The 26,961-nt window shown below is 40.9% G+C and overlaps 1 protein-coding gene across 1 annotated transcript in view; it reads left to right on the top strand.

Moving 5' to 3' along the window:
* The first annotated feature begins 4,547 nt into the window (after nt 1-4,547).
* The window catches only part of LOC134193633 (wings apart-like protein homolog), a 32,457-nt gene continuing 10,043 nt past the window's right edge, over nt 4,548-26,961 (top strand). Inside the window, exons 1-11 of the mRNA XM_062662472.1 lie at nt 4,548-4,638; nt 4,709-4,820; nt 10,753-10,834; nt 10,893-10,980; nt 12,883-12,943; nt 12,998-13,109; nt 21,436-21,616; nt 21,673-21,723; nt 22,333-22,397; nt 22,460-22,527; nt 22,623-22,676. Coding sequence (XP_062518456.1) covers nt 4,601-4,638; nt 4,709-4,820; nt 10,753-10,834; nt 10,893-10,980; nt 12,883-12,943; nt 12,998-13,109; nt 21,436-21,616; nt 21,673-21,723; nt 22,333-22,397; nt 22,460-22,527; nt 22,623-22,676 — 912 coding nt within the window. The 5' untranslated portion in view covers nt 4,548-4,600. The remainder of the gene's footprint in view (nt 4,639-4,708; nt 4,821-10,752; nt 10,835-10,892; nt 10,981-12,882; nt 12,944-12,997; nt 13,110-21,435; nt 21,617-21,672; nt 21,724-22,332; nt 22,398-22,459; nt 22,528-22,622; nt 22,677-26,961) is intronic.

The raw sequence follows: 26,961 nt of genomic DNA, 5'->3' as shown, positions 1-26,961 counted from the left end.
CTTACAAAAGACCACGCCCCTTTTAGGAAGTCCCGCCCTGCGGCCACGCTTTGCTGAAAACCTAGCTAGAACCCTGTAATATTCCCAATCGGAGTAAAAGCCTCTAAGTTAACAAATTATAGTATGTGTAGCTAACTATAAATTCACTAGTCAGAGTCACACATCTTCTGGTTCAACCATCTGGAGTAGAGTACCACGTGCAGACGGCTTTTTAGAGTGCCAACAGCACGTCCATGGCTAAAAAATAGAAAAGGGAGGGGCTGGCTACGCTAAAATTACTGGATGGTATGGTATGGCAGTTTATCTAAAGAGTTTCCCAAGACCAACTGCTATATCAGGTTGACCAAATATAGAAAGAACCGGATAAAGAGGGGCTGGCACACGTAAACGGCTAGATATACAGTAATTAATGTATCGGGTATTTACTTTTAGTACGTACATGCCGACACAGTTACACAGAACAGGCGCACCTGAACCTGTAGGTCACGCCCATTAGTCACACCCACCAGTGGTCAGATTGCGGGATATTTGATGCCAAATGTGGGTAGGTGGGAGAAGGGTCCCAAATGTGGAAATCTCGCGCTCTATGCAGGAGAATTGGCAGCTCTGGGTGGCTCATTACCGCTGTTGAAATACCTTGCCAGTAAACTATGTAGAGCAAAGTCAATGTTGCTGTAGAAAACAATAGAGAGTGTTAGTGGCTATACTTAGCATGTCCATTACATTCTCAAGCTGTTTCTAGTTACTATTTAGGATAACGCACCAATCTAATTACAGTAGATATGCAATTAGAGTGGTACATGATTGACAAGACGCTTCTATCTCATTATTTTACTGGCAGCATTACATAACTCTACTTATTTTCTCTGGTGTAATGCATCTTACAAATGAGAGACGTGTGTAAATTGAATAAGGCAAATCATAGAGCTTTTCAATGATACCCGTATGACCTCAGTTTGTTCTGCAGCCCACTTTTGGTTGTGGCTGCAGAGGTGACTTTAAAGGAGAACTGTCACCAAAATCAGCAATCTCTCAGATGAAAACTGTCACATCATGACACAACCTCTAGCAACTGTTTACTGCAGACTTCTACCATAACGGAGAAATAAAGCATTGGAATGTCCTGTGTGGGCGTGTTTAGTACCCATATGTTTCTTTCAGACTAAATCATTGCTGGTTAGCAAGGAAGACCGATACCTGTGCACTTTTCAAAGTAAAGATTGTAAGACATATGGTAGCAAGTTGTGATGTATTGATTAAAGCAAATGGGGACCTCAAACTTATGATGATGTGATTTTTTCTATTATTTGTCTAGTACACTGTGAAACTTAGTTAGGGTAGTGCTGGGTTCCTTTGCTTGGTGGTACACCTGTTTTGAACCGAAAATGAGTGCGATTTCTCAGTTGTTTAGTCTCTGCTTTGGAAAAGTTTGTCATGTGTATGAGACGCTACACATGTGGTGAGCCTGGGGCTCTTCTAATTAGTCTGCACCCCACTCAGCACTGTTTTAATAAGCAGAGACTAAACAACTGAGAAATCACACTCATTTTTGGTTCAAACAGGTGTACCGCCAAGCAAAGGAACCCAGCACTACCCTAACTAAGTTTCACAAGTGTACTAGACAAATAATAGAAAAGAAACACACCACGATAAGTTTGGGGTCCCAGTTTGCATAATCAATACATCACAACTTGCTATCATATGTCTCACAATCCTTACCTTGAAAAGTGCACAGGTATCGGTCTTTTTTGCTAACCAACAATGATTTAGTCCGAAAGAAATATACGGGTACTAAACATGCCCACACAGGACATTTCAATGCTTTATTTCTTCGTTATGGTAAAAGTCTGCAGTAAACGGTTCCTAGGGGTTGTGTCATGATGTGACAGCTTTCATCTGAGAGTGTTGATTTTAGTGAGAGTTCTCCTTTAATTCTGAAACAGACTTTAGTACACTTAGCCAGGGTTTAAAATTCCCGGTTGCCTTCTCGCCATTGGCGACTAACACTTGCGATTTGGTGAGTGAATGTGGGCGATTTGGTCGCCTAAATATTCAATGCGGCATTGTCGTCTTACTCTTCGTTCGTGTTGGTCTGGCCGACTGTGTAAAACTGCAGAATCTTCCATTTGTACTAATAACAACAGAAAAGATATCTATCTCCCAGGGCAGCTAGAGTTCTGATGTTTGCACATACATGACAGGATTTTAGCGTGTCTCTAGGAAACAGACCGATCGAAAAAGGAAATTTGCAAAGGGGAACGTGCATTGTGCATGATGGCACATCGATTTGTCGGACCAAGTGACAGACCTGTTTTATTGTAGGCTGTAAGTTACAGCTCTGCACTGCCACCTCCTGTTTACTCTCCCAAGACATCTGGAAGTGATTGGAAGCCTTAGCTGAGACAGTGGGTTGGGCTAATTACCTCAAACATTTCACATGACAAGATAAAAGCCTGGTCTTTCTCATATAGACTTTCCATGGCCAGGAGGGTTTATAGCAGAGTTTATAGATAGGTAGCTGCTTTGTTACATCTAATTTCTACAAGTGGCAGTAAGGACAAGAGAAAAACCACACCCACTAATCCCGGATGTCTACTTTCAGTTTCAGTTACAAAATTGAAATGTAACGTGCACACACTGAAATAGGAAAAGTAGGCGTGGTTGTAAATAAAGTAAGCGTGTCTTTATGTTTAATTGGTCTGGTGAGCAACAAATTTAGAGAATTCTTAAACCTTGCACTTAGCATAATCCATTACTGCTAAACCTATCAGAATTACAACCGACGTTCCTGTTCTAAGACACTGATTGGCTTAGAAGGCTATTTCCAAAATCATTTTAGTACAGTTCTGGTCCCGACTAGAGTTCACGCGCTCTCTGGTCTGGAAGTTTGAGGCTACCAATTATCTAGCTGTTAACGATGCAATTTACCACAACCAGAGTCCTCCCTTCCGGTGGCGAGCAAGCTAGCGGCATGGAATAGGCAGTCACCGTCTCCTGTCTCCTTTGCACTTTTGTTGGTCTGTCATTGGCGTACAGTAGAGTCGAGAGGCAAGCGGATCAACATCATAAGTCTTCTCTGTAAGGTTGGCGAGGTCACTGAAAACCAACAACGTTGCAAAATTACTACAGGCAATTTGACATGTGTAATGTTTATGCAGCTGTTACTGCAATTTAGGTATGCTCCTAATAACACTTGTCTTCTCTGCTGGTGAATTTTTAATTAGACTCACGTATTTAGGACACTTACCAATTACCTAACATTCTAAAGCTAGCATGCACACACCATCATAGCCTCGAACTTCCCGATCAGAGAGCGTGTAAAGTGCACGACTCTAGTACGACTCTAGTCTGGACCAGAGCTAAACTAAATTGATGTAGGAAATAACCTTCTAATCCAATCAGCGTCGAATGTTGGTTGTAAATTCTGATTGGTTTAGCAGTAAATTGGTTATGCTAAGTGTTTTAGTGCCAATAGGCACCTGTGAAATCCTCCTGGGCACTAACTGCACGCCAGAGTTGTGAATAAAGACTCTGGTGCATGCACACATCTTAGTTTTAGTTTCAGCTCCAGTTCTTCGATCTTTCCAAGCTTACGGTGACAGAACATGCACAGCAGAGTCTATAGACCATCACCTTTCGAGGCTTTGACAACTGGTCGAGCGGTTAGACTAGCTAGCGTTCTGCTGCAGAATCAAAGCGTCGTCGTTTCATGCCGTCCACCAAGATATTGCCGTAAACACAGCAGAGGTCTCTTCTTTGTTTGTGAGATCCCATGGCATATACAAATGATATGTTTGCCTAATGCGAAACCGCAGTATCTTTTATCTCATTATTGAACTAGGTAAATCGACTCTTTTAAGTTATTAGATTACCATTTAGCATAGCTTTTTTATTAGTACTTTCAAAATTATTTTAGTAACGTTTGGTCGCGTGTTTTGCTCGCTCTCTGGTTTGGAAGCTAGTTCAAGGCTAACGCCATGTGTATGTCATTTATCTAATTAGCATGTTTCCACAAAGTTTTCATGGATTGGGCTTACTTTGGTGTCAAGTTTACTATTATTTACAAACTGATAGCCACTGGTCATTACCAATGCAAGGCTGGCCAATATGCAAACCATCTTACAAAATTCACTCGCACGAGGTGAATAAAATCAACGTTTTTGTCGCCAGTTCAAAAAATCACTTGCCAATGCGAGTGCAGCCTTGTTATGGTTACATGTTTTAAATGATTATGGACACTTTAGTAGACATGATTTTTGGTGTCATTGATTGCAATCTATATTGCAGTTAATGGCACCAAAAATCATTATACATTGTACTAATGCAATATTGTTTTGTTAATAATTGAGACATTTCTGACACTGATCTTTTAAGTTTTAGTACATGTATTCTGTAACATCGATAAGACAGTTTATGGTTCATTTTTGTAGCATGGAAAGATTGTCTATTGCTTGTCAACTCTTCTAATTAATTAACTCAATAGTATTATTGGCTTGCTTAAACAAGCGTCTACTGTTAAAAGACAGCAGCGATTCAAAGGTTGAAGTTTGTGTCTTATGTGTTTTAGCATTGTGAATCATTTGACTACCTAGTTCAAGGAATGTCAGATGACCAAACTGTTTCTCTTCGTTGTTTAAGGTGAATTTGTGTTACTGTTACGTGTAGCATCAGATGGATTTGTTGTTTTTAACTATTTGGATGTGTTCAGTGCATGTAGCCTTGCAGAACTGTGTGTGAAGTCTTCATTTCACATGTTTCTTCGAGCAAGTGATCTAAGCAGCAAGATTTTTGCTACATTACATGATGCACACAAAGATGAGGTTGGAGTGTCACTGTGCGTGTGTGCGTGTGTGCATGCGTGTGTGTGTGCGTGCGTGCATGTGTGTGTGTGTGTGTGTGTGTGTGTGTGTGTGTGTGTGTGTGTGTATGTGTGTGTGTGTGTGTGTGTGTGTGTGTGTGTGTGTGTGTGTGTGTGTATGTGTGTGGTTTATGACAAATTGGTGGGGCGCTCAGGACACCAAAATATGTCTGGGCAACTGAAATGGCAAACTAGGGTTCCCCAGAGACAACTAGCTGACAGCTACCGTACCTCCCAGCATGACTTTTTCTTCCTGAGCAAGCATGCGGTCATTGCTATTGCTAGTGTAATTAGCATGCCAGCCCATGTGTAGATATCGCTGGTCATAATGAATAGAGAGAGAAGCACATTACAGTGCTAACCCTCGGCCAGTGTATGTAATCACATATCTTGTCACGTGATAATGTTTTGCATACTGAGGTTTTAGCCCAACCAAATGATCTCAGCTAAGATTTCCAGTGCATTCCTTATTCTAAACAAAGAGGCAAAGCTGCATCTCCAGACTTTCACACTTACAGGCCATTTGCTTCGTCTGACAAACAGACGCGCTGTCATGGACATTGAACGTTACCCTTTGCAAATTCCTGTGGAGCGCCAAATTTCTGTTGAAGACGACACTATAGTGATATTTCAACAACACCACGCGACTGTTAAGCCACACTCACTTTACCGCATGGTGCCTGAATCCAGCAACTTTGCTCTCTAAATGCTTGATTGTTGGTGGCAAAACATGTATGTGCAAATGTAGACTAAGCGTTGTTTCTATGTGGTAAACCTTATGTAAAGCAAAGGACTAAACACCGTGTACAGGATGGACGCCCAATGGCCAAATTTTCATTAGCAGCTACCAAACAGAGAGGCGGAGCCTTAAGATGACATCACATTTATCTATTGGTTGGTAATGACACCACTTCTCATCTATTGGTCGGAATAGCTTCATTTGCATCTGTGCTAATCGAGTATAAATACGGTTCTACGGTTGTACAGTCGTTGGTCAGATGACTACCGTAGAAGATGAAATATTGGCGGGGAATTTATTTGGTGGTTTGGGGGATTTTTCAGCGAGCACCAACATGATGGCCCTGCAAATCGGTTGCCTGTCTGCATCTCGGTTGCCTGTCTGCATCTAAGGAGATGGAAACTGCCTGTTTAGAGCGACAAGTCTGCTTCTGACAGGTTGTAATGCCACAAGTATTGAGACTTGAGACAACGAAAGAACTGGCAAGGCATTACTTACTACTCCAAGCATGTCACATTGTGTGTGACATGAGCCAATGACCTAACCCTAACTAAAACACCTCGTGTGATAATATGTTTCAGGATCATTTCAGTTTATGAGCAACGAGAGTAATGACTGGACAACTAAAAATTTGATGTATGGTTGCCCGTGGACAACTTAAAGAAGAGATGATTTGTCTTACACTGGTGTGTGTGTGGGGAGTCAGTTCTTATAAGAACTATATTAGTTGGTACCTCCCTGTGGTGACCATTGGGCAACAATGTTTCATTCTGTGAACATAGGCTAAAGCTGACTAGAGTCTTGAAGTTTTTGTCCTAAGTACAGGGTGTTGAATGATGGCATCACTCAGTTCATGCCAAGGCTTCCCCTGCAGAGACTTTGCAACCTTCTCAGGGTGAGATATCAAGTCAGATGTGTGAAAATTGTGCATGGCATACGGGATCTGGGAATGTGAGAACGTTAGTTGATCTTGGGGACCTATTGAGATTGCTAGATGTTTTGGTTGTGATGTGAGTGTCATTGATGAGAGAAAGTTAGACTAAGTTATAATGAACTGGACAAATACCAAGTGAGTGTTGCAGACCAAATGGCTTGGAATTGCATATAGAATTGGAGGTAGTGTTGTGTTGACAGCTGGCAGGGATGTTCTTTGCGAAGGACATGTAAGGCAGAAAGGTGAGGGGGGTTGCCATAGTCTTGTCTGGAGAAGCTATAAATGAATGGAAGGCGGGTGGTAGTGAATGAAAAGCTTAGAGCTCAAGGTTGGTAACTGCTACTCTGGAGATTGGCTATGGACAGTTGCATATACTATCTTGCTATGCTCCTACATTCACTGCAAGTAGATAAGTTAAAGATAAGTTCTATGACCATCTTCAAGCTGCTGTCTCGTCTATTCTATCGAATGAGTGTTAAGTGATGTTGGGTAATTTTAATGGTTGCGTGGGTTCAAGAGGTATTGATAACTGATGACTGGTGGTATGAGAAGGTTCTGTGCTATCTTTGCTATTTATAAATGGGGCTATCGTTTGCAACACCTGGCCTAAGGAAAGAGGTATTCACAAGCAGAATGTTGTGTCCTTCTCAGAAAGCAAGAGAAGAAGCTGAACACCTTTCACCATCAATGCATTAGAAATATCTTGTGCATTTCCAATGGGCAATAGTGGTCTGAACACATGACAATGGCAGAAGTGAGGAGGAGGTGGGGAGATGAGGAGACTACATCTGAGAAAGTGAAGAAGAAAAGGTTGGAATGTTTGGGACACCTAGCTAGGATGCCAGACCATAGAATACCGAAATCAACCTCATTTGGATGGTTGCCTCAACCCTGGTGTGGTTCAGAGAAGAGATGAAGAGATATGACAAGAAGAGAGACTTTAAAGACTTTGAAGTATCAGAAGAGCAATGGTATGATGAGGCTGTGAGGTCGAGAGCAGGATGGAGTACATTGTGTCATGATGGTTTGGAACGTTGGAGAGAGAGATCGGAATACATGCTCCGGTGGCAGTCAGGGATGTACAATGTGAAGTACCAGGACCTTTAGAAGACTGAGTGACAAGGTGAGACACAAGCGTATGGAAGGAAGAAAGAAACCTATAAAGGAACAATAAGGTGCAGTCCAATGTTCAAACTGTTTCAAACGGTTCCAGAGTAAAGGAGGATTGACAGTTTACAGATGTTTAGATTTCTAGCAACTTGCATTATTCCACTATCAGACTTGTTGCCTCTTGGAGGCAAGCGTGACTGTGTTACAGCATACGGTGTAACAGGACAGGTGTGAGTGTGTGTGTGTGTGTGTGTGTGTGTGTGTGTGTGTGTGTGTGTGTGTGTGAGCGAGCCTACAGCATTGTGTTTCTTTGCGAAGATCAACTGCTGTGCTACTCCCATGTTTTTAAAGTATTTTGATCGCTTGCAATGTTGAATTCAGTACTCATTTTTGTGACCTTACGTCTATGTTTGGTTATCGCCATGGAGATGGAGGTCATGTGCATGGAGTCCAGCAGTGAAATAGTGGCACGACATGGATGTAAGAAGTTGGTCTCCAGCGTGGAAAGAAGTAGAATGATGGTGTGTGTGTGGGCGATCTCTACTGCCGGGTTAGAGAAGAAGCGGTTTGACATCTCTTGCTGTTAGAGAATTGAGTGATTCAGGACGGTGTACATTATATTACTTATTTACAAACTGGTAGTAGATGAACTGAGTAGAGATTTGCTTTTTTTGCTGTTTTACGTCTTTCAAGATGGGCTGGTTATGGTTATGGATTGTGGTGTGTGGTCGATAGAGGGTGGTATATAATTGAGGTTGAATACAAAACTAAAGGCAATTTATACATGAATTATTGATCTTGTGCAAAAGATCATACCAAGATTGGAGAAGAAATGTATGCATATAATTTAGCTGTTATTGCAAGATCTCCTGGTTGTCTACAACAATCTCTAGATGCTTTGCATAAAACTTGTGCCAAGTGCGGTACAAGTATTAGCATTGAAAAAAACTAAAGTTGTTATTGTGGGCAACAAGCAAGCTCAAATTTTCCATTAATGGCCATCACTTACAAACTGTTGATGAGTTTTGTTTCTGGGTAGTGTGATTTACAAGTCTAGAGGATGTTGTGAGAAATTGAAAATAGAATTGTAAAGCCAGTACAGCATTCAATTGTTGGCCGAAACGACTGTTTTCCAATAGAAATTTCTCTATGCCATCAACTGAAAGTTTTCAAACTGTTGTTCTGCCAGTGTTGTTGTGTGGCTGTGAGACTTGGTCCGTGACCCAAGCAAACATTCACAAGCTGAACACATTTTACATGAGATGTATTAGGACGATTTTTGGAGTGTCTAGATGGCATAAAATAACCGACGACACTGAAAATTTGGCCACCGCAAAAGAAGATCGATCCCATTGAAGTGAAAATTCAAAGACGACGACTTCAGTGGTTGGGACACGGTGTAAGAATGCCCAGTAAATGTCTCTGAAAACAGCTTCTACGCAGTTGACTTAAACTTCCAGCTCACAGTTCTCGACAATGCTGGGTTGATTTAGTTCAGAAAGACTTAAAATCATTGAACTTATCTATAGACTCCATGCCTCTAGGGGCATAGTACTCTAATCATGTGACTGAACACGCCTCGAAATCACTTTTGTAAGGGCAGAAGCCACAGAGCTTTTCACTCACATGCGCGATGTTTTCCACTGTCTTTAAAGTCTTGACTTGGAATCGCTCCACCGCTACCAAGACAAGTTAAAGATAGACGGAGAAATTCTATATGACTCATTTAGCATTCCAAACGGTGAGTGGATTTAGGATATTTTGCAGTAGTCAGCCTTCAGAACTACACATACATCTAGAGTACATCATGCAGCAGGAACGTCTAAAAAATTTTCGATGCTGGAAGTCTACAGCTAGAATGCATTGGCACCAGACAAGTGTACGTGTGCACACTAAAAGAAACAAGAAACTAGAGCCGCATTGAAGACAAAGTAAACACAATCTACATAGTCTAGCGAGTGTCATCTGGCTTGCACAGTGCATTAGTGTTTGCGAGAGAACAGGCACAATCTACTTTCTTGTTTTTTCATCAAAGAGAGCGCTTAACCTTACGAATTTCTTCTTCGCTCTCGTGAGAGAAACCTCCAGTCGTGGTCATAGTGACAGCAGCTGTTCCCTAGAATGCTAACAAAGAACATTGAAACCAATCTGCTTTAACCTTGTAGTGGTAAACATCGCACATAAACCCGATCTGAAGCTAAATCACCACTGCAAATGCACGAACGTTCATTCCTTCCCAGTTCACTTGCTTGATAACCCTGATCTACGGTCTCTTTCCAACACCATTTACTAGAAACCAAAAATGATTCACATCACCTCTTCGCTCTGCCGCTTAACTCAGTCGATCGCGCAGAAACCAGATGGAATCAGGTGACCACTTTTGCTTTTGCTCTACAAAATGGCAGATGCTTGTAATCACGTAATAGTAAATGAGCCACACCTCCCAGAGGCATGGGGTCTATAGAAGATCCACACGATCGCTCAGCTTGGCGATCTATTCTGCAAGGCCTAAACTGATAGTGGGTATGGCTGAAATGCAGGTTCAGGTGTGTATGTGTGTGTGTGTGTGTGTGTGTGTGCGCACGTGCGTGTGTGCATGCGTGTGTGTGTGTGTGTGTGTGTGTGCATGCGTGCGTGCGTGTGTGTGTGTGTGTGTGTGTGTGTGTGTGTGTGTCTGTGAAACATCTATGCCTTAATGTGTAATATGCACAGTCTAGCAATGACTTGCATTTGCGTAATGGCTTGTAAAGAAGACGCTGAGCAGCATTAGACAGTGAGTTGATCATGAGTCAAGCGAAACAGGCTTTGTCTATCAGTTATTTTTTGAATTTATATGATAATGCATTAGTCGTGAACTGTGCTTGTTATATGTAACTACTGTTCACAAGAGCTTAATGTGTGTATCGGTTTCAGCTTTGTTTCAGACACTTATGTGATTGTTGTCAATTTTCTGCTATAAAATTTCATCTAGCCTATTTGCATGAGAGTTTGAGGACGAGGCTAGATGAGCTCATTATGCACAAAGTGATGTTTGCGATGTGTGTTGTGTTTTATAATTGGGAAATACTGTGGTTGTGGCTACAGTGCAATGTTTTGTTCGTACTTTTTTAGAGGCTGGCATTGTGTGCAGCTACTTTGTTCTTCATACTCAGTAGAGATGGTATGAGTCTTGATGTTGATAAGAATGCTGTTGGTAAACAATATCACTTTTTGTATGACATGAAAAGAATGTCTGCATGTCTCTTTGGTAGAGTTGCTATGTAAACTGCTTGGTATTGTTACGCCATTACACAGTAACAAAGAGAAAGAAGAATATGCGCAACTCCAGCAACGTCTCAAGTAAGTAATTTGTGTTCTGTGTTTCTGTTTGAATACATGTTTATTGAATAGAACTTATGAAACAAATGTGTTAAGTCTTTTTATGGCTCTTCTCTTTTTCCTTTTTTATTTTATGCAGGTATTAATGGCATGGCTTTGTAATTCAAGATTACCAGAATTATTTTTAGTATTTTAACAGCCTTTTGTGTTTCAGTTGAATATGATGAATGCCAGTATACAACAGTCTTGTGTAATATTTGATGCCAGACTTAGTATTTTCATGTTTTTGTTGTCTTTATGGCGGTTGTTGACAATACATGGCACATGGTATCTGATGTGATCTTGATTACACATAAAGGCAGGTTCACATTAAAAATACGCAGCATCTTGCGACTTCCATCTTCATCTCAATTTCAAAGAGCATTCACATTTGACGTTAGCTTCTGCGTTTGTATACTTAATGAGCACGTCTTCTTTGATGACGTATTTCCGTACGGCTTCCACTACTACTAGTCTCGCGTAGCCAGCCCTCCCCCTTTGCTGCACGGCCATTCCGCTACCATGTTTGAAGAAGAAGGGCTTTGCTCCGTTATTGTTCTGATAATGGCAGCTTTGCTACTGAAAAGATGCGGAAGGAAGAGGAGAATGGAGTGGGTTTCTCCAGTGGTGGCCAAAAGGCGAGAAATGAGCCGATGCATGAATTTCCATGTTACTGTTGTTATGCAAGCTGATATAACGAACACTAGAACTACTGTCTGGTTCCCATAAGTGTAAACTTTGAAAATCTTCAATATCTCCGCTGTTTTTTGGACTTTCGCAATGATCTCGGTATTGTTAGGGCGCGTTCGAATACTAGTTCCAGTTCTAGAACTGGAACTGCCAGAACTGTCAGAACTGTTGGAATTCTTGCTAGCAAATGAACACTTAGAACTGTCATAAAGTTGAGCATGCGCAAAGGCTCATACTTCCGGTAAGCGTCAATACGAAATAGCATGACGTTTCTACTCCACTTGTTGTAGTCTGTTCGAACATCAGCAGTGCTCTCGCTTTCAGTTTTTTTGGAGCTGCTCACGCCAAGAAGGTCACTGTAATCAGTCCCAAATGTCGTTCTTCTGGTGTTTGGCAAGCAGATGGTCGCCACAAGTGTTCATTATAACCAACAAGAAAGTCCACAACGGCCTCAGCATCTGTACCCGTCATTTCACTTCGTCAATCTCTGGGAATTTTGCATTTAGGGCGTGACAGTTCCAGCAATTCCAGCTTGCTAGGCAGAACTGCTAGAACTGTTCTGACAGTTCTAGAACTGTCAGAACTACCAATCGAACGCTATAGAACTTTGCCCCCCCTAAAATTCCAGTTCTAGAACTAGTATTCGAACGCTAGGCCTGGCATTTCTGTTTATCAAATAATCTAAGCCTTCCTATAACGGGAACGGAAGAATAATACTTGTTCGTATCAAAGACAAACGGGTGGAGCAATGGTTATTATCCAATTATCTTGTAGGACCAACAGATCAGCAACTGGAATAAAATAATTAGTGTAACATGGTCCAACTGAAGCAGCTCCTAGTGCTCTAATGAGCACTTCTGAGTTCACACTGACGGGGAATAGACAGTAGTAACGGTACAGTCGGATGTCTTCAGAATTCTGTGTTTGACAGTGTTGGTACCTCAATCCTCTGTTGGGTCACGGTCTGACAAAATACAGTTAGCGCAGATACAGAGATAAGTGTGGTGAATTGTGAAGGTTTTGTGTCCATTCATTGATCATTGTTTAATTGTTGTGGAGCTGTTGACTGTTTGAAGTGTAACTGTTATTACTTAAAGTTTGTGTTGAATCAGCATGTTTATTATATCTATGCCTTTTTTGTTTGCTGAGCTCTCTACAGTGCTGAACATCAGATTTGCTACTTTGTCTTTGTAGTGGAATTTGCGTAGACACTTCACTTCATGGTCTACAGTTCATCGATTGTGATAACATGACAGTAATGTACATAATACTTACAGTTACTATATTACTGACAGTTTATTGTGAACAGGCTGCTGACTTGGCACGAGAGGCAATGATGTTATTTTCAGCTAGTGAAGCTGGAAAGGCAGTCCTCGAAGATATAAGAATGTTTGGAGGCATAGATAACACTGTGGAAACAAGTACGTGCTTGCTTTTTTATGTTAAAACATCATGTTAAGCATCATATAATGGTATTAGCTAAACATTGCATGGTTCTTATATCATTGATTAAGTCTGGTGTTAGCAATAGCCGAACTTTGCAATTGTTGTGGCGACAGACAGCTGGAAGTACATGTTTCATACTTGTTTAGATGTACAAATGAGGGTACAAAAACAAAGAAGACATCTTTAGCTATATTTAGTTTAGAGAATCTTCTCTTGAATGGAGGCTGCATTGTGAAGAAAAGAAACGGCAGCTGGAGATATTCACATGTTATGCATGTTCTGCCACAACATTTCAAAATCGGCAAACAACATTGGCCGTGTTCACACTAGGGTTTAGAACTGGGTTTGCGACTGCTTAGCATAACCAATTAAAATAATCAGGTCAGTTTACAACAGGAATGTGGGTTAGAGCAGGGTTATCGTAGCCCTTCCGAAATGTAGGGTTAGCGCCGGGTTTAGCTTGGGTTACCGCATGTCAAAACATTCCAGTCTATTCATATTGCGTATCACAGCAATGAATCGAAGAAGATTACTCTACTTTGTGTTGCTGTGGTAGTTGTTTCTTGAACAAATCACATCTGCATCACGACTTGCGGATTTCTTTTGTGAGGGGTGCCGTCGCATTCAGATATTTAGGCAGCTGTTGCTATCCTACCACACGCATGTCGTCTGCCGTTTTTGTCGTACTTTGACATTACTGAGGATTTTTTTGGCTCTACATCGCTGTCATTTTGTTCAACGTACTGTATGGTCAAGCCCAGAACAGAGGCATGGTGGACAAATGTAGTCTGTTGAGACTGGAGTGAGCGGGAGTGGAAAGCTAACTTCGGTATGTCGAAGACTACTTTTGTGCGCCTGTTTGCTGACTTGCATCCACATATCTCTCGTCGCAGCACTCGATTTTGTGACCCTGTGCCGGTAAGCAAACGTGTTGCTGTCTGTCTCTGGAGGTTGGCGGGGAATTCTGAATTCTGTACAGTTTCTCATCTGTTTGGGATTGGTCGTTCAACTGCTTGTACAATAGCGAATCAAGTATGCAGAGCTATTGTGCACTAGTTGTTGAAACACTATGTTCGCCTATCCAGCGGAAACCGACTGGCAAGTGTAATTGCTAAGTTTCAGCAGAACAGGGATTTCCCCAAGTTGGAGGTGCAATTGATGGCACACACATTCCTATGAAATGTCCTTCTGACTATTTGGACGAGTATTACAATTGAAAACATTTTCATTCGGTTGTTCTGCAAGCTTTAGTTGACTATTTCATGTACTTTACTGACATCTGTGTTGGATGGCCTGGCCGAGTCCATGATGCCAGGGTATTGTCCAATAGTAAGTTGTATCAGAAAGCTGAGTGTTTTGGAACATCCTTTCCTAATGGTCAACCTGTAAACACCAATGGAGTAATGGTATCCGTTCTTATCATTGGAGATCCAGCTTATCCCCTTCTTCCATGGCTTATGAAACCGTATTCTCAGACAGGAGCACTTAATAAACAAAACTTCAGTTTTAAACTGAGCATTACAAAAATTGTGGTGGAGCGGGCATTTGGTCTTCTTAAAGGTCGCTTCAGGATTCTGCATAAGCAACAAGACACTAGCTTGCATAACATTTGCCATGTTACTGCTTGTTGCATTCTTCACAACTACTGTATTGCACATGATGATGAAGCGGATGATGACTGGCTCATTGATTGTGAAGATGGCAATGACAATGATGATGATGATGAGGACGACAATGATGGTCATAATCTACAAGGCAATAGTGACGCTGATAGCACAAGAGAATCTCTACTAGAGTACGTGCAGTGAAATCGGTTGACAGTAATAAGTTAAGAAAAACCCAACAAGTTAGATAGTTAAAATGATATTAAAACTATTCTTATAGGTCTTGCATGCAGTTTACTATAGTACTAAAGTTTTAGTAAAGTTAAATTAAGCAACCCCAAACCCATTATTAATAGAAAACTCAAAGTAGCACTCTTGCTCAAATGCATGCATATGTTGCAATGGTAGTCCAATGATTAATAAACAAGAAAGTTATTGGTCTTTCAAAACTCTTAGAGCCTCAAGAAAGAATTCTTGTTGTTTTGTGCTTTGCTTTTGGTCTCCTTCAAGCATTCGTTGCAGTAGCCTTTCCTCTCTCTCCATCTGCCGTTCCATCATTGCTGCAAATCTGTCTTCCATGGAAGACAAACTTGTTTCAATTGTGTGTGCTATGTCCTCAAATACCGCAGCAGCTCCGTGACATTTTCTCTTCCTGTTTTCCTGATCTGATCTATTGGCTGGTCTTTTTCTGTCACAACACTTACACTAGTACTCTCATCACAGCTATCATCAAGGAACTGTATGTAATTTCTGGGACTACTTGCTTGAACAGGTGAGGTTGCACAAACATTGTCGTCTAGGAAGTCATCCTCATCATCTTTACCATGAGGACCACTTTCAATCGTGAAATGCGGTGAAATAGTGGGATTTTTGCCCATTACACTGTCAATGATTTCATAGTATGGAAAAGAATTATTATTCACTGCTGATTCAGCTTTTTTTATTTCTCTGTATTTTTCTAGAGATTTTATATTTCTTGCTTGTACTGCTCTCCTGTTCTAGTGAAACCCAGCTTTGCCATTTCATGTTGAATCTGGTCCCAGATGGGCTTCTTCAACCCTGGTCTCCTGAGTTGGTTGAAGATCTCACTGCTTGACCATATGTCAAGTAAAGAAGTCATGAATGATGGAGACTTTCTTTTTGTATCTTTTCTTCTCTTTGCAGAAGTCTCACTGTTTTCTCTAGGGTCTGGGTGGAGTTCTTCTAATCTTTGTGCAGGGGTATTGTGTTGTTGCTTGTGCTGCTTCTGCTGTTGCTCGTGATCGTGTTGTTGTTGTTGTTGTTGCTGCTGCTGCTGCTGCTGCTGCTGCTGCTGCTGCTGCTGGTAGTGCTGCTGTTGCAGTGTATAGTAACTGTGAGGATAGCTATCTGGTGCTAGTGTTGTAGGTTGCATTAATGACAAGCTAGGTACAGGCAATCCTGATGATGGTCTTCAAATGAAAGGAGTCCCAACAGGCATTGTGGGTGTATTTTGCGCATTTGCCAACCTGGTATACCTACTGGTCCTGAAATAGTTGTTTGTGTAATGGCTGATGATGATGGAGTTGGAGGGAAGTCAGGGTAATGCATAGCCCTTGAAGTGCGAAATTCAAAAGAAGGAAACCCGGAGAAGGGGGTAGAACCTGAAGAGCTAGGAACTCGGTCAGAAGACATTTCAATTCTGGCGGCAATTGAGTAGCATAGTGCAAGCACAGTTTACACAGCAGTTATTTATTAATTAAGACTAATTAGAGGCAACACCTGCCCATGATAGCACAGCAGGGTGTTACCATTAATTAGCGCAAACCCAGGGTTTTTCTATCCCTAGTGTGAACACAGCCATTGTTTACTTGTATGATGGAATTTTGAAGAAAGGAAGTTATTATAACAAAGATGTACAGTAGAAAAACTGGAAACCAACAAAGTTGTAATAGGAGCAGATGTAGACCAGAGTGAGCTTGAAAAAAACAGAACGGCATATGTGCCTGTCAGGTAAACATTAATTAACATGAACATAGCTTTTGTGCATTAACGCTGTAATTTGAATTGAAGCTACTCGTTACTAGACGCTGGTTTTGAAAAAAGGTTACGTGGTTCCATGTCATTAAAGCAACAAAATCTTTGAATAGGCCTTATGCGCATTCGTAAGATTTAAATCAATACCTACTATAAATAGCTGTGGTGGGACCAAAAATGCGTTTAGCGTCTCATTTTTGAGTGTCACATGGCGTGTAGCGCAATAGCTGAACTTGTGTGCAAGACAATGCAGCTATCTATTTGCTGGAACAATGATCACCTAACACGGATATAGCCTAGATTCGTGGTCAACAGCGAATACAGTTGTGTGGGAGCGCTAATTATTCACCAGTGTTCTTGTTAAGGTTGCTCTGTGTTGGACCTAGGGCATTAACTGCACGACTGTGAAGAGGACCCACTACTAAGCAGGTTGTAAGCCATGATTACGCGTATTGTGCTGACTGTTGGTTTGCAGTGAGGACATTATGTCAGTTACATCCGAATCTGTAGAAAACACCTGTCTAAACAAACTGGTGTGATCTCACTAACAGATTCTAGTCAACACTGGAAACAACGGCGCATTCTGAACTAGCTAGATGCAAGCTAAACGTCTAAACACATCTCTCAAGTCACGCAGTACAACACAAAGCGAGCAATCTACCAAACAACCTACTGGAAGATCAGTTTACATGGTTCATTACGTGTTTGCTAGATGATACACAATGTGACACTCGAAAATGAGAAGCTAAACCCATTTTTGGGCCCACGCAGCCTTTTATAGTAGTTGTTGATTTAAATCGTACGAATGCGCATAAGGCCTATTATAATTGAGAAACATGGTCCTTTGGGCTGTAACTTGTAGGGCGATGTATATATAGGTCTAAGGTTATGCATTGTATGGTGTCTCATGATAGGTTCAATCAACTCAGCTTATAATTATGTAATCGTGCAATTATTACCGGCATGTGAAACACTAGGTATAGTATGTACAACCGATCGACCTGCTAGGCAACGGTGTAACACGTGATCACTGATTGAGGCAACTACGTGACCAGATGTCAGTCTTTTTCTCTTGCTCTTCTAATTGGATCTGACTAAGCTGCATTCAAGCTGCAAAACTATGGCACGTGGAGGGTTTGCACTGTAGTGCTGCTTTATTGTAATTGTTTTAGTTAGGTAGCTCTGGCCTAGACAGATTCGAAGTCAGCTGTTTTGGTGAGTGGAGATATACTCCACAGCAACGGTAACACCTCATCTTTGTACATTAGTCACTGATTACTTGATGCTCATGTATCAGACTAGCGTGCTCTAGCCGGGAGCCGCTCCATTATGAGTGAGCATTATGTGTACTGTACCTGTGTAGTACACTAGTATACAGTACTTAACTAAACCTCCGGAATACAAGGATACCACACAACTTCAAATATCAGAGATTGGTGGATACTCTGATAAAGAAATGGACCACACTCCTTTGCTAGCTGCTTTTTTGTGACTTTTGTGTATGCCTGGCTACGTTTCTGGGTAGATCATGCTCCCTTATATTTGCACAAGAACATGAGTTCATACTATTGTGGCTTATTACATGAGCTTACATACTGCTCTTTGGGTTTGAAGTAGCACTGTGGTGTGGAAGGGAATTACGTGGTAGGTAGTATATATAGTGTACTTTGCTTTTATATTTTTATACTATATATTAAAAACATTTTCTATGAAAAATGAAGAGAGAGGTAGAGATTGCATAAAAACATAGCAGTGTTCTCCCCAGAAATGAAAGGAGCGGGATACTCCGTTATAAAGTTCACGTTTACCTAATGCCATGCTCACTTCTGTCGTTCCTTTTTCAACAAAGTTTTGACAGGTGCTCTTATCTTCGACAACGTTGCTCACGAAGGAAGATAGTAGTTTGCTAGGATGCTGACATGATTCACGTGCACTTAGCTGACATGTATATACATTAGTTGCACATGAAAACTAGGTATGAAAGCCTGATAGGTGGCTGCATGCATGAGTGTGTACGATGTTTGCTAACTAGATGCCACACGCGGTCTTACTCTCAGTACTGTCACGTGTTGGTTTCTGGATGATCTAAACAACCTATTCCAAAAGCAAAAACTTTATCACTTAGAATAAGGCAGAGCGAGCCGATCTGCTAAAAGATCCTGGGGAGAACACTGAATAGAAACAAGTTTTACATAGTAGTGGTGACGTCATCTAGTCTTTCCAACCTGTGGACAATAATGTTGGGAGAGTGGGTTGGAAAACTAGATGACATCACCACTACTATGTAAAACTTGTTTCTATTGTTTTTATGCAATCCCTACATCTCTCCTCATTTCATAGAAATGTTTTTAATTCTAGTTTAACTCATTTTTATTTTAGTGCAAAGCGCTAGACTTCATAGAGAAACGTAAATAATCCTGTCATTCTGATACTCTGCCTGCATGGCCTTTGCCAATCATTACTAATTGTACAACAAGTTGTAGTTTAGAGACTGAAGTAAAAGTATTCCGTAGTCTCTGTCTAGAGGCAATAGCAAGATGTGTCATTGTCAGGGATAGCTAGGAGATTAATTAAGTGTGCCCTTCTTCTATCCCAATGACTACATGTCAGAAGTAATCAAATGCGGTCATATATACTATAAACTATAGTTAACTATCAGAGTAAATTATTCAGTACTTGCAGCAGACTTTGAGTGTCTGTCTGTTGTAGAGTAAATTTTATCTGGATGCGCAAGTACATTGATTCAAGAACGCGGTTTCATTCGCAGCTAGTTTAGTAACAGAGAAGGCGCTAAAATAATGACGTTTGTGCTCTTGTTCGCCGATCTAAGCAGTCATTTTCTCCTGTTGAGCATAATACTGATTGAAGATCCCTGCTATAAAACTGACAAGGCTTGCACCTATTAACCGGATATTTTGATAACTATTAATGGCAAAGCACCGACCCTCGAAATGTGCTTCGTAACAACACTTTTCTCTCCATTGCATAGTAGCAACCAATCAGCATTCAATATGATTACATGTGAATTTAGCATTGTTAGGTGTTGACGCCGGAAAGTGCACTGAATGAATTTGATTGTAGAGTCTGAGACGCATGCCTTAATTAAGTGCAATGACAGAACTACTTTTTCTTGGATATTCCTCCTTTCTTTTGTCAAAGAAAATTAAGTCAGGTTATTTTACGCATTATCCCCAAATTTCAAGATCAATGTGTTGTAGATTTAGAGTAATCCTTTCTAAAGAAGAAGAAAAGAAAAACAAAATTTAGCCATGCCTTCATATTGACGAACGCTTTTCTCACTTTATAGATTGACTTTGCAAACACTGAAAGTACACATACTTTTACGTAGGTCAAGTGTAACACTTTCATTATGCAATTTTAGAAAAGATTTATCTTTGTTTTAGGCCCTTTCTAGTGATTTATGTAAACACACAGCCACGTCCACAAACCTTGGCAATCCCTACATACAGGCTACTACTGCACCATGTAACTTTGACTGTCTCAGATTATTTAATTTATCTATTTGTGATGGATTGTCAAACTATATAGTTTGACTTGGTTTGGCTTGGCTCTCTATTGCATTTGCAGGTATCAAAAGTTTCTAGGTAGTCGCCTATCTACTCAGACTATCATGGTTTTGTTTGTGAAAGTTAGGTATTACTGCTGAGATTGACAATTGAAGGCAGACTTTTACAGTGTAAATTATTATACTGTGTATGAAAGCTTAGTATGATCTGTATATGTAGCGGTCATAGACTTTAACCCTTTATCTACGTAATTTATCCGGGCTACTATCTAATCTCTGCATACAGTAGTGACTACCTGGATATCCAAACTTTTTCCAAGCTAATACAAATCACAAAATCGATTGTTATAGCTTCAGTTAGTAACTTAGCACTAGTAGACAAGTTCGCTAAGCAGTTGGTGACAATTTTCCATGCCGATATCAATGCTAGAGACGTGCACAGTGTATGGGCATGCTCGCCAAGATCTACAAGTTTTTCGAAACTGCGAATGTGTTTACACTAACCTGAGCAATGCTTTCGCTAAGTTTGACTTTGGTCAGATGCCGTTCAAGCGCATTTTGGCTGCTTGTAATCAGTGCATAGTCTTACATCCTGTGTCGGGTAACTCCTCCCAGATTCGCTTCCGTAGGTGCCAAAAATGCCACAAACATGTAGCTCAAGGTCTTCATCATCTGCATATATACCCAGCACATTAATTAAATGGTTTGTTAGTAAATAGTTAGTTCTTCATATTACTTCAAAGCTGTCTATTATTGTTAATTAAGCAGACATCATTATTTTGTCAAGAAAGAAGTACACTTATCATCTTTAAATCATACTCTATTAACACCCCACAATCAAATAAGCTACTGATCTTGACATTGTTCAAGTTTTCTCTTTTGGAAATTGCTAACTGGCTTGTGTCTGATGGCTCTTCTAATGAACTTATTGCATACAGAGATGTGCTCTTTAATTAACTTGTTCTATGTCTCTATGCCTCATTGTTGCTACAACCTACAGACTACATTGCCTATAATTGACAATCAAGATTTTTAGAAGTGTTGTTAAGTTTTATTTTATGGTTTATTGTAGATGATGTTAGTATAGTATGCAAGACTAATAACTGATAGTAGTGGTTGTTTAGATTTGGGAAGTTGTTATTCTGGGAGTTAAAGTTGTATTGATTTTGTATTTAGCTCTTGTGCTCGCATCTGGATTGAACAGTACACAGTATGATGGTGGTTTAAGTCGGTCATCACACTGTGTTGTTGCTGCTGGTCGTTCTCTAAGAATGCTGTCTAACTTGACATCATGTGAATCAAACCAGGCATATTTGAAGACGCGGATGGACAAGCGTTTGTTGACAGCAATGGCAAGGTGAATATGAAGAAAACACTCTTTCTTATACTATTATGATTATCTATTTTTGGTAGATTATTGAAATTTCTCAACCGTGCAATGATGGCAACGGAAGGTTGCCAGAGGTCAGTTCTTTAGCAGAATTGCAGACAAACGAGTATTGTCATCGTGGTTGCAACTTTCGCTTGGTTGGATGTTGATGAAACGTAGAAACTCATAATTGTCTATGATTGTTTAATTAACTGGAGATGCATCTTGAGTAGTGTGGATGGAACATCACTCGATGCATGGCTATTTGGAACACCTCCACTTTTTGGTGGGAAGAATATTTTTCTGCTGAGCTGGACTTAGAGAACGCAATACCACTGCAGCTAATACGGCATTGGTTTGCTGTATTTCCTTATACAGAAGTCAAAAAAAGTGTTGTAGAAAGAATTACAGAGAATGTAAATTAGAGGTTGTAATAGTCAAAATGAGCATTCTATTAATGGAAAATTTACTTTGTCTCAGATGGTATTGCTTTGAGAGTCTGTACATTTCTCTCTTTGACAGCGAAAGTGCATGATGCCAACGGTTATTGTCAATATGAGCTTATAGTCCAAACACAGTACTTGCAGGCAGAGGAATGGCACATCTTTGAGATGAGACAATTAATACTATAACAATGTTTAAATAGTTAGTTTGAAGATTTGGCTAACTGCATAGTTGCATTGGGATGTCTGTCATTTTTATAGGGATGACTTGGTAAAATGTCTTTTGGATGTTCTCTATACTGCACAGAACATGACAAATTATGATGGTTAAATGTGTGCTAAGAACAGAATTATAATAATTAGTAAATTTCACTTTCCTGTTGTGCAGAACTTATGTCAAATTCTCTTGCTCAACAGGAAGAATTTTTGGATATTTTACTCAGTTTTGCTTTAGAGGTGAGATTGTGTTTTATTAATTAATTGATTGGGATGGTGTGATGCCTATTTGAATTTTTAGTAATGCGGTTGTGGTTTCTATCTTATTTTTGTAGCTTCGATCTAAAGTGTTGTTTCGAGAAAGTCATTGGGAGTGCATTCATTTTATGGTATGATTACAGTGTAATAAGTGTTGTATTTTTGTGCATGTAGATTCACAGTTTATGTTACCATAGTGCAGAACAGTTATGAAACATAACTGGAAACAGTTGGAACACATTGTAGATGTTGAGACACATACAAAAAGATAGATACTGAAAGATTTGAAAACATACATATGTACACACGAGCACATGTTATATACATCAATATGTCTGAACAGACAATAGCACGCTCATGCATAAGAGAGGTGATTTTAGTTATTATAACAATATCGTTGTAATCTTGAAACCTGTAGATATAGACTTGCTTACTGTTGCGGGTGACCCATTAAAATTTAGTATAGTGACATGCATGGCCATTCATCACACACACACACACACACACACCCACACACACACACACACACACACACACACACACACACACACACACACACACACACACACACACACACACACACACACACACACACACACACACATGCACGCACCTGGAATTCCGCCAATATGCACTATGGGCTTTGGCATCACAGAAGTTTCTGCCAGGAAGTGCGGTCATGGCTTGTGACAGATCAAGATTCAATGATACCAGGTCTCGTTGTATGGTATCAATCCACCTGTTCTTTGGACCATGCTGAGGGCATTGCACATTATGCAACTTGCTTCTCAGCAACAACTTTTGTGACATTCATCTGTTCTAAGTGACCAAGCCACTGTAATCTTTGATGTTGAATTTGACTTTTAATTGGTTCTTTCTTGGCAGATTTCAAGTTGATGATATTTCGTATCTTGTTCAGTCTTGTTACACCGAAGATAGGTCTAATACAGCGCATCTGAAAAGTGGTCAATCTTCGAATATCTACTGGAGCGATTACCCAAGTCTCACAACCATATAATAAAACTGGCATCACTAGTGCTCTAAGACTCGCAGTTGTGTTCTTGCTAAATCTTCGGTTTGTGAAAACTCAAAGTTTCCAAGAACAAAATGTCCTGCTATCTTTCTGAATACGTTCAACAACCTCTGTGTGAAAGTCCCCAGACTTAGTCACAATGCTGCCCAGATAGTAAAATTCAGAAACATTCTCCAGAACACGACCAGCTATCAAGATGTCTGCTTCTTCAGCACCAATGCTCAAGATTTTAGTTTTTCAGTGTTGATCCTCATCTCATACAGGTATCGTGGTAAGCATTCACCGTCTGCTGCAACTCACTATTTGACGTACCAATTAGAGCCAAATCATCAGCATACATGGGAGCTTTGATCTTATGTGTCCCATCAGGTTTTACTCGATAGTTCATGAATAGGCCAGCTGCTGCCATCTGCTCTGTAAGCAATCTCAATGCCACCACCCTTAACAAATTGAACAAGATTGGAGACAACACTTCTATACCAGAGTCTTTGAGAGTGTTAGTGAGAACGTGCCTTGGTACAGAGTCAATGCTTTTGAGAGATCAACAAAACAAATCTGTAAGTTGGATCTGTGCTGTACAGCCTTCTCAATGGCTTGTCGTAGTACTGTACCCAAATCTGGTCAATTGCTCCCCTTTTACGTCGAAACCACATTGCTCTTCCGAAAGAGAAGGTTCTATCTCTGGTCTTAGTTGACGTAACAAAACATTGGCAAGGACTTTCCCAGGAATACTGAGTAATGATATCCCACGATAGTTATCACATAACAGACGGTCATTTTTGAATAATGGAATCAGAACCAAATCTTTCCATTTTTGAGGAACTTTAAACCAGTCTTCCCAGATCAATTGAATAATCTTAATTAACCTTTCAACAAGTTCAGGTGGTCCAGCTTGAGAAACTCTGCTGCTATTCCATCCTTACAAGTTGCCTTACCATACCATCAACTTTCTAATGGCCTCTATAATTTCTTCATCTTTGAGTGGAGGGCCAGGAAGCAAACAAGGAGAAACACCAGTGCCCAAAAGGTTGGACATGTCACATTCAACACTGACTCAAAGTGGTGTTGCCAGCAAGCTAATTGATCTTCAGTTGTCAACAATTGTGACCTAAGATCACATCAAGGGGCTGTACCGACATCAAAATTTCCTGAGTTTCTAAAGAACTTGCCCTCCTTGTGTTATCTGAGTTTCCTAAAGAACTCGCCATGCTTGTGTTATTTACGATGACTTTCTAAATTTCTCATTTCCCGATTTAGTCACTCCTGTTTGTATAAGGTTCTCTACCTTTATTACTCAGTCAACAGCTCACTACAGACTAATAAACGACACACACTACGATCTCAAATGCAACACAACCACTACACGCACGCACTGGCAGACTCGCACACAAGTGTAGACTACTCTAATCTAATTAACACTTGTTTAGTACAATTCAGATGATTACATTTCCCTTCCTCCAAGCCATTAGCATGCCCTTGTGCTAGATCTTGTATGGGATCTCAGGCCATAAGGTGCAGCTGTATTTGTAACGTCTCGTTTGCTTCTAGGTCTAGTCCAGCTTACGTCAGGAATCTCTTCGTAACACGGTCTGACTCTGAAAAAGTGCACGTTGATTGGTTCCTTCCTCACGTCATCCACAGGAACGACGTACAGCCCAGTGTCAGTCACTGTCGTCACTCGATGAGGTCCATGAAGCGGTCTGCTGTACTTCCAGAACCCAGAGCTCGCTTCATGTGGCATTAGCACAAACACTCGATCTCCTTTGTAACGAACGTCCAAGGCCCTCTTGTCATATTGAGCCTTATACTGTTATTGAGCTTGGTTCACCTTTGTCTTAGCAATCTCCTATACCGTAAATACTTCATCTAATAGAGTGGTCTTGTAGTCCTCCAAGCCAACTTGGGCTAGAGTCCAGGGAGAATTCAAGGTCGTCTTTGTGGGTAGCCGGGGCTCTCTGCCATATAGTAGACTAAAAGGGGTATATCCGGTAGACTTGTGCACTCATGCCTGATATGCGAACAGTACACAAGGAAGATACTACCCCACTCTTGACCGTATTGTACTGCATACTTTGAAATCATGTCCTAGAGGGTTCTGTTAATCGTTCAATCATACCAAGGAGACGTTAATCTTCTTCATTCCGGTCAAGGCACAAATCTCAGAGACGAGTTCAGAGACATGAAATTAGATCCCCTATCTGACAACAGTCCTTCGGGAACTCCATGATGGCAAATTATACCTTCTACTATTACTTTAGCTGCTGTAGTAGCTGTTTGGCCGGGAACTGGGAAAACCTCCGGCCATTTGGTCAGGTAGTCCATAGCTACTACAGCATATTTGTTGCCCGCTTCCTTCAACGAAAGCTGAAGAATGTCGATGCCAACCAAATGAAACGGATTTCCGACAGGGATAGGTTTGAGGTGGTCAGGTAGCTCGTCGTGGTCCCACCCTTGTAGCACACGTGAGGCAGCTCCTGTAGTATATCCTGACATCTTTTCTCATGCCGTCCCACCAGTATCTAGATCTTCATTACCCTACTGAGCAAACTCTCCTTTGCAAAATGACCTGCAAAGTTTCCGCCGTGCAACTCAGTCAAAATTGTTTCCCCGGAGCTCTGCCAGTACCACTATGCGCCGTTGTACTGGCCTCCAGTCACAATAATAAAGAAACCCATGTAGAATCTTGAACCCCGATCTTCCCAGTACCAATCGTCTTGTCCTTTCTCATCATCTGGTAATGCTCCATTTTCCAAATAGTCAATGAATTTCTTGAGATTAGGATCATTACCTTGGGCTCTAACAATGTTGTCATCACTGTGCACGTGTTCTGCCGCAGACCCTTCTTCATTAGTGGTGGCATCAGCTGAATGCTGGTTTGTTTGACTTTCAACCTGCTTCTCCAGTGTCAGTGTAGAAACTCGTTCATTTTCTAACTCGTTCGTAGGCGCACGAGATAAGGCATCAGCATGGTGGTTTCCTTACTGAGACGATATCGTATCTTCGGGTTAATTTCTTGAATGGCCAGACCCCAACGTGCCAAACGACCTGATGGATGTTGAGTGTTGAAAAGTGACATTAACGTGGCGTGGTCTTTGTAGACTACAGTGGAATGTCCAAGTACAGTAGTGGACAAAAGTATTTGCCGGGCAAGAATTTGCAAGGGTTTTTCAAGGCTTCCAGTAAGCGTTGTTTCGCTGTCCATTTCTTCACTCACATGACCAATTTGTTCTGTCTCTAACTGAGAAGCATTCTGGAACTCTTCCTCCGGTTGAATTCCTTCTTCGTCTACTGGAGTGCACACTTCAACCTTACCGATTACTTCTCCTTCACAAATACTGACTGCAGATGGTCCCTGGTTGTATGCAATCACATGGGCACAACTG

Source organism: Corticium candelabrum, chromosome 18, assembly GCF_963422355.1.
Source record: "Corticium candelabrum chromosome 18, ooCorCand1.1, whole genome shotgun sequence".
Classification (NCBI taxonomy): domain Eukaryota; kingdom Metazoa; phylum Porifera; class Homoscleromorpha; order Homosclerophorida; family Plakinidae; genus Corticium; species Corticium candelabrum.
This window is presented reverse-complemented; position numbering and strand designations above follow the sequence as displayed.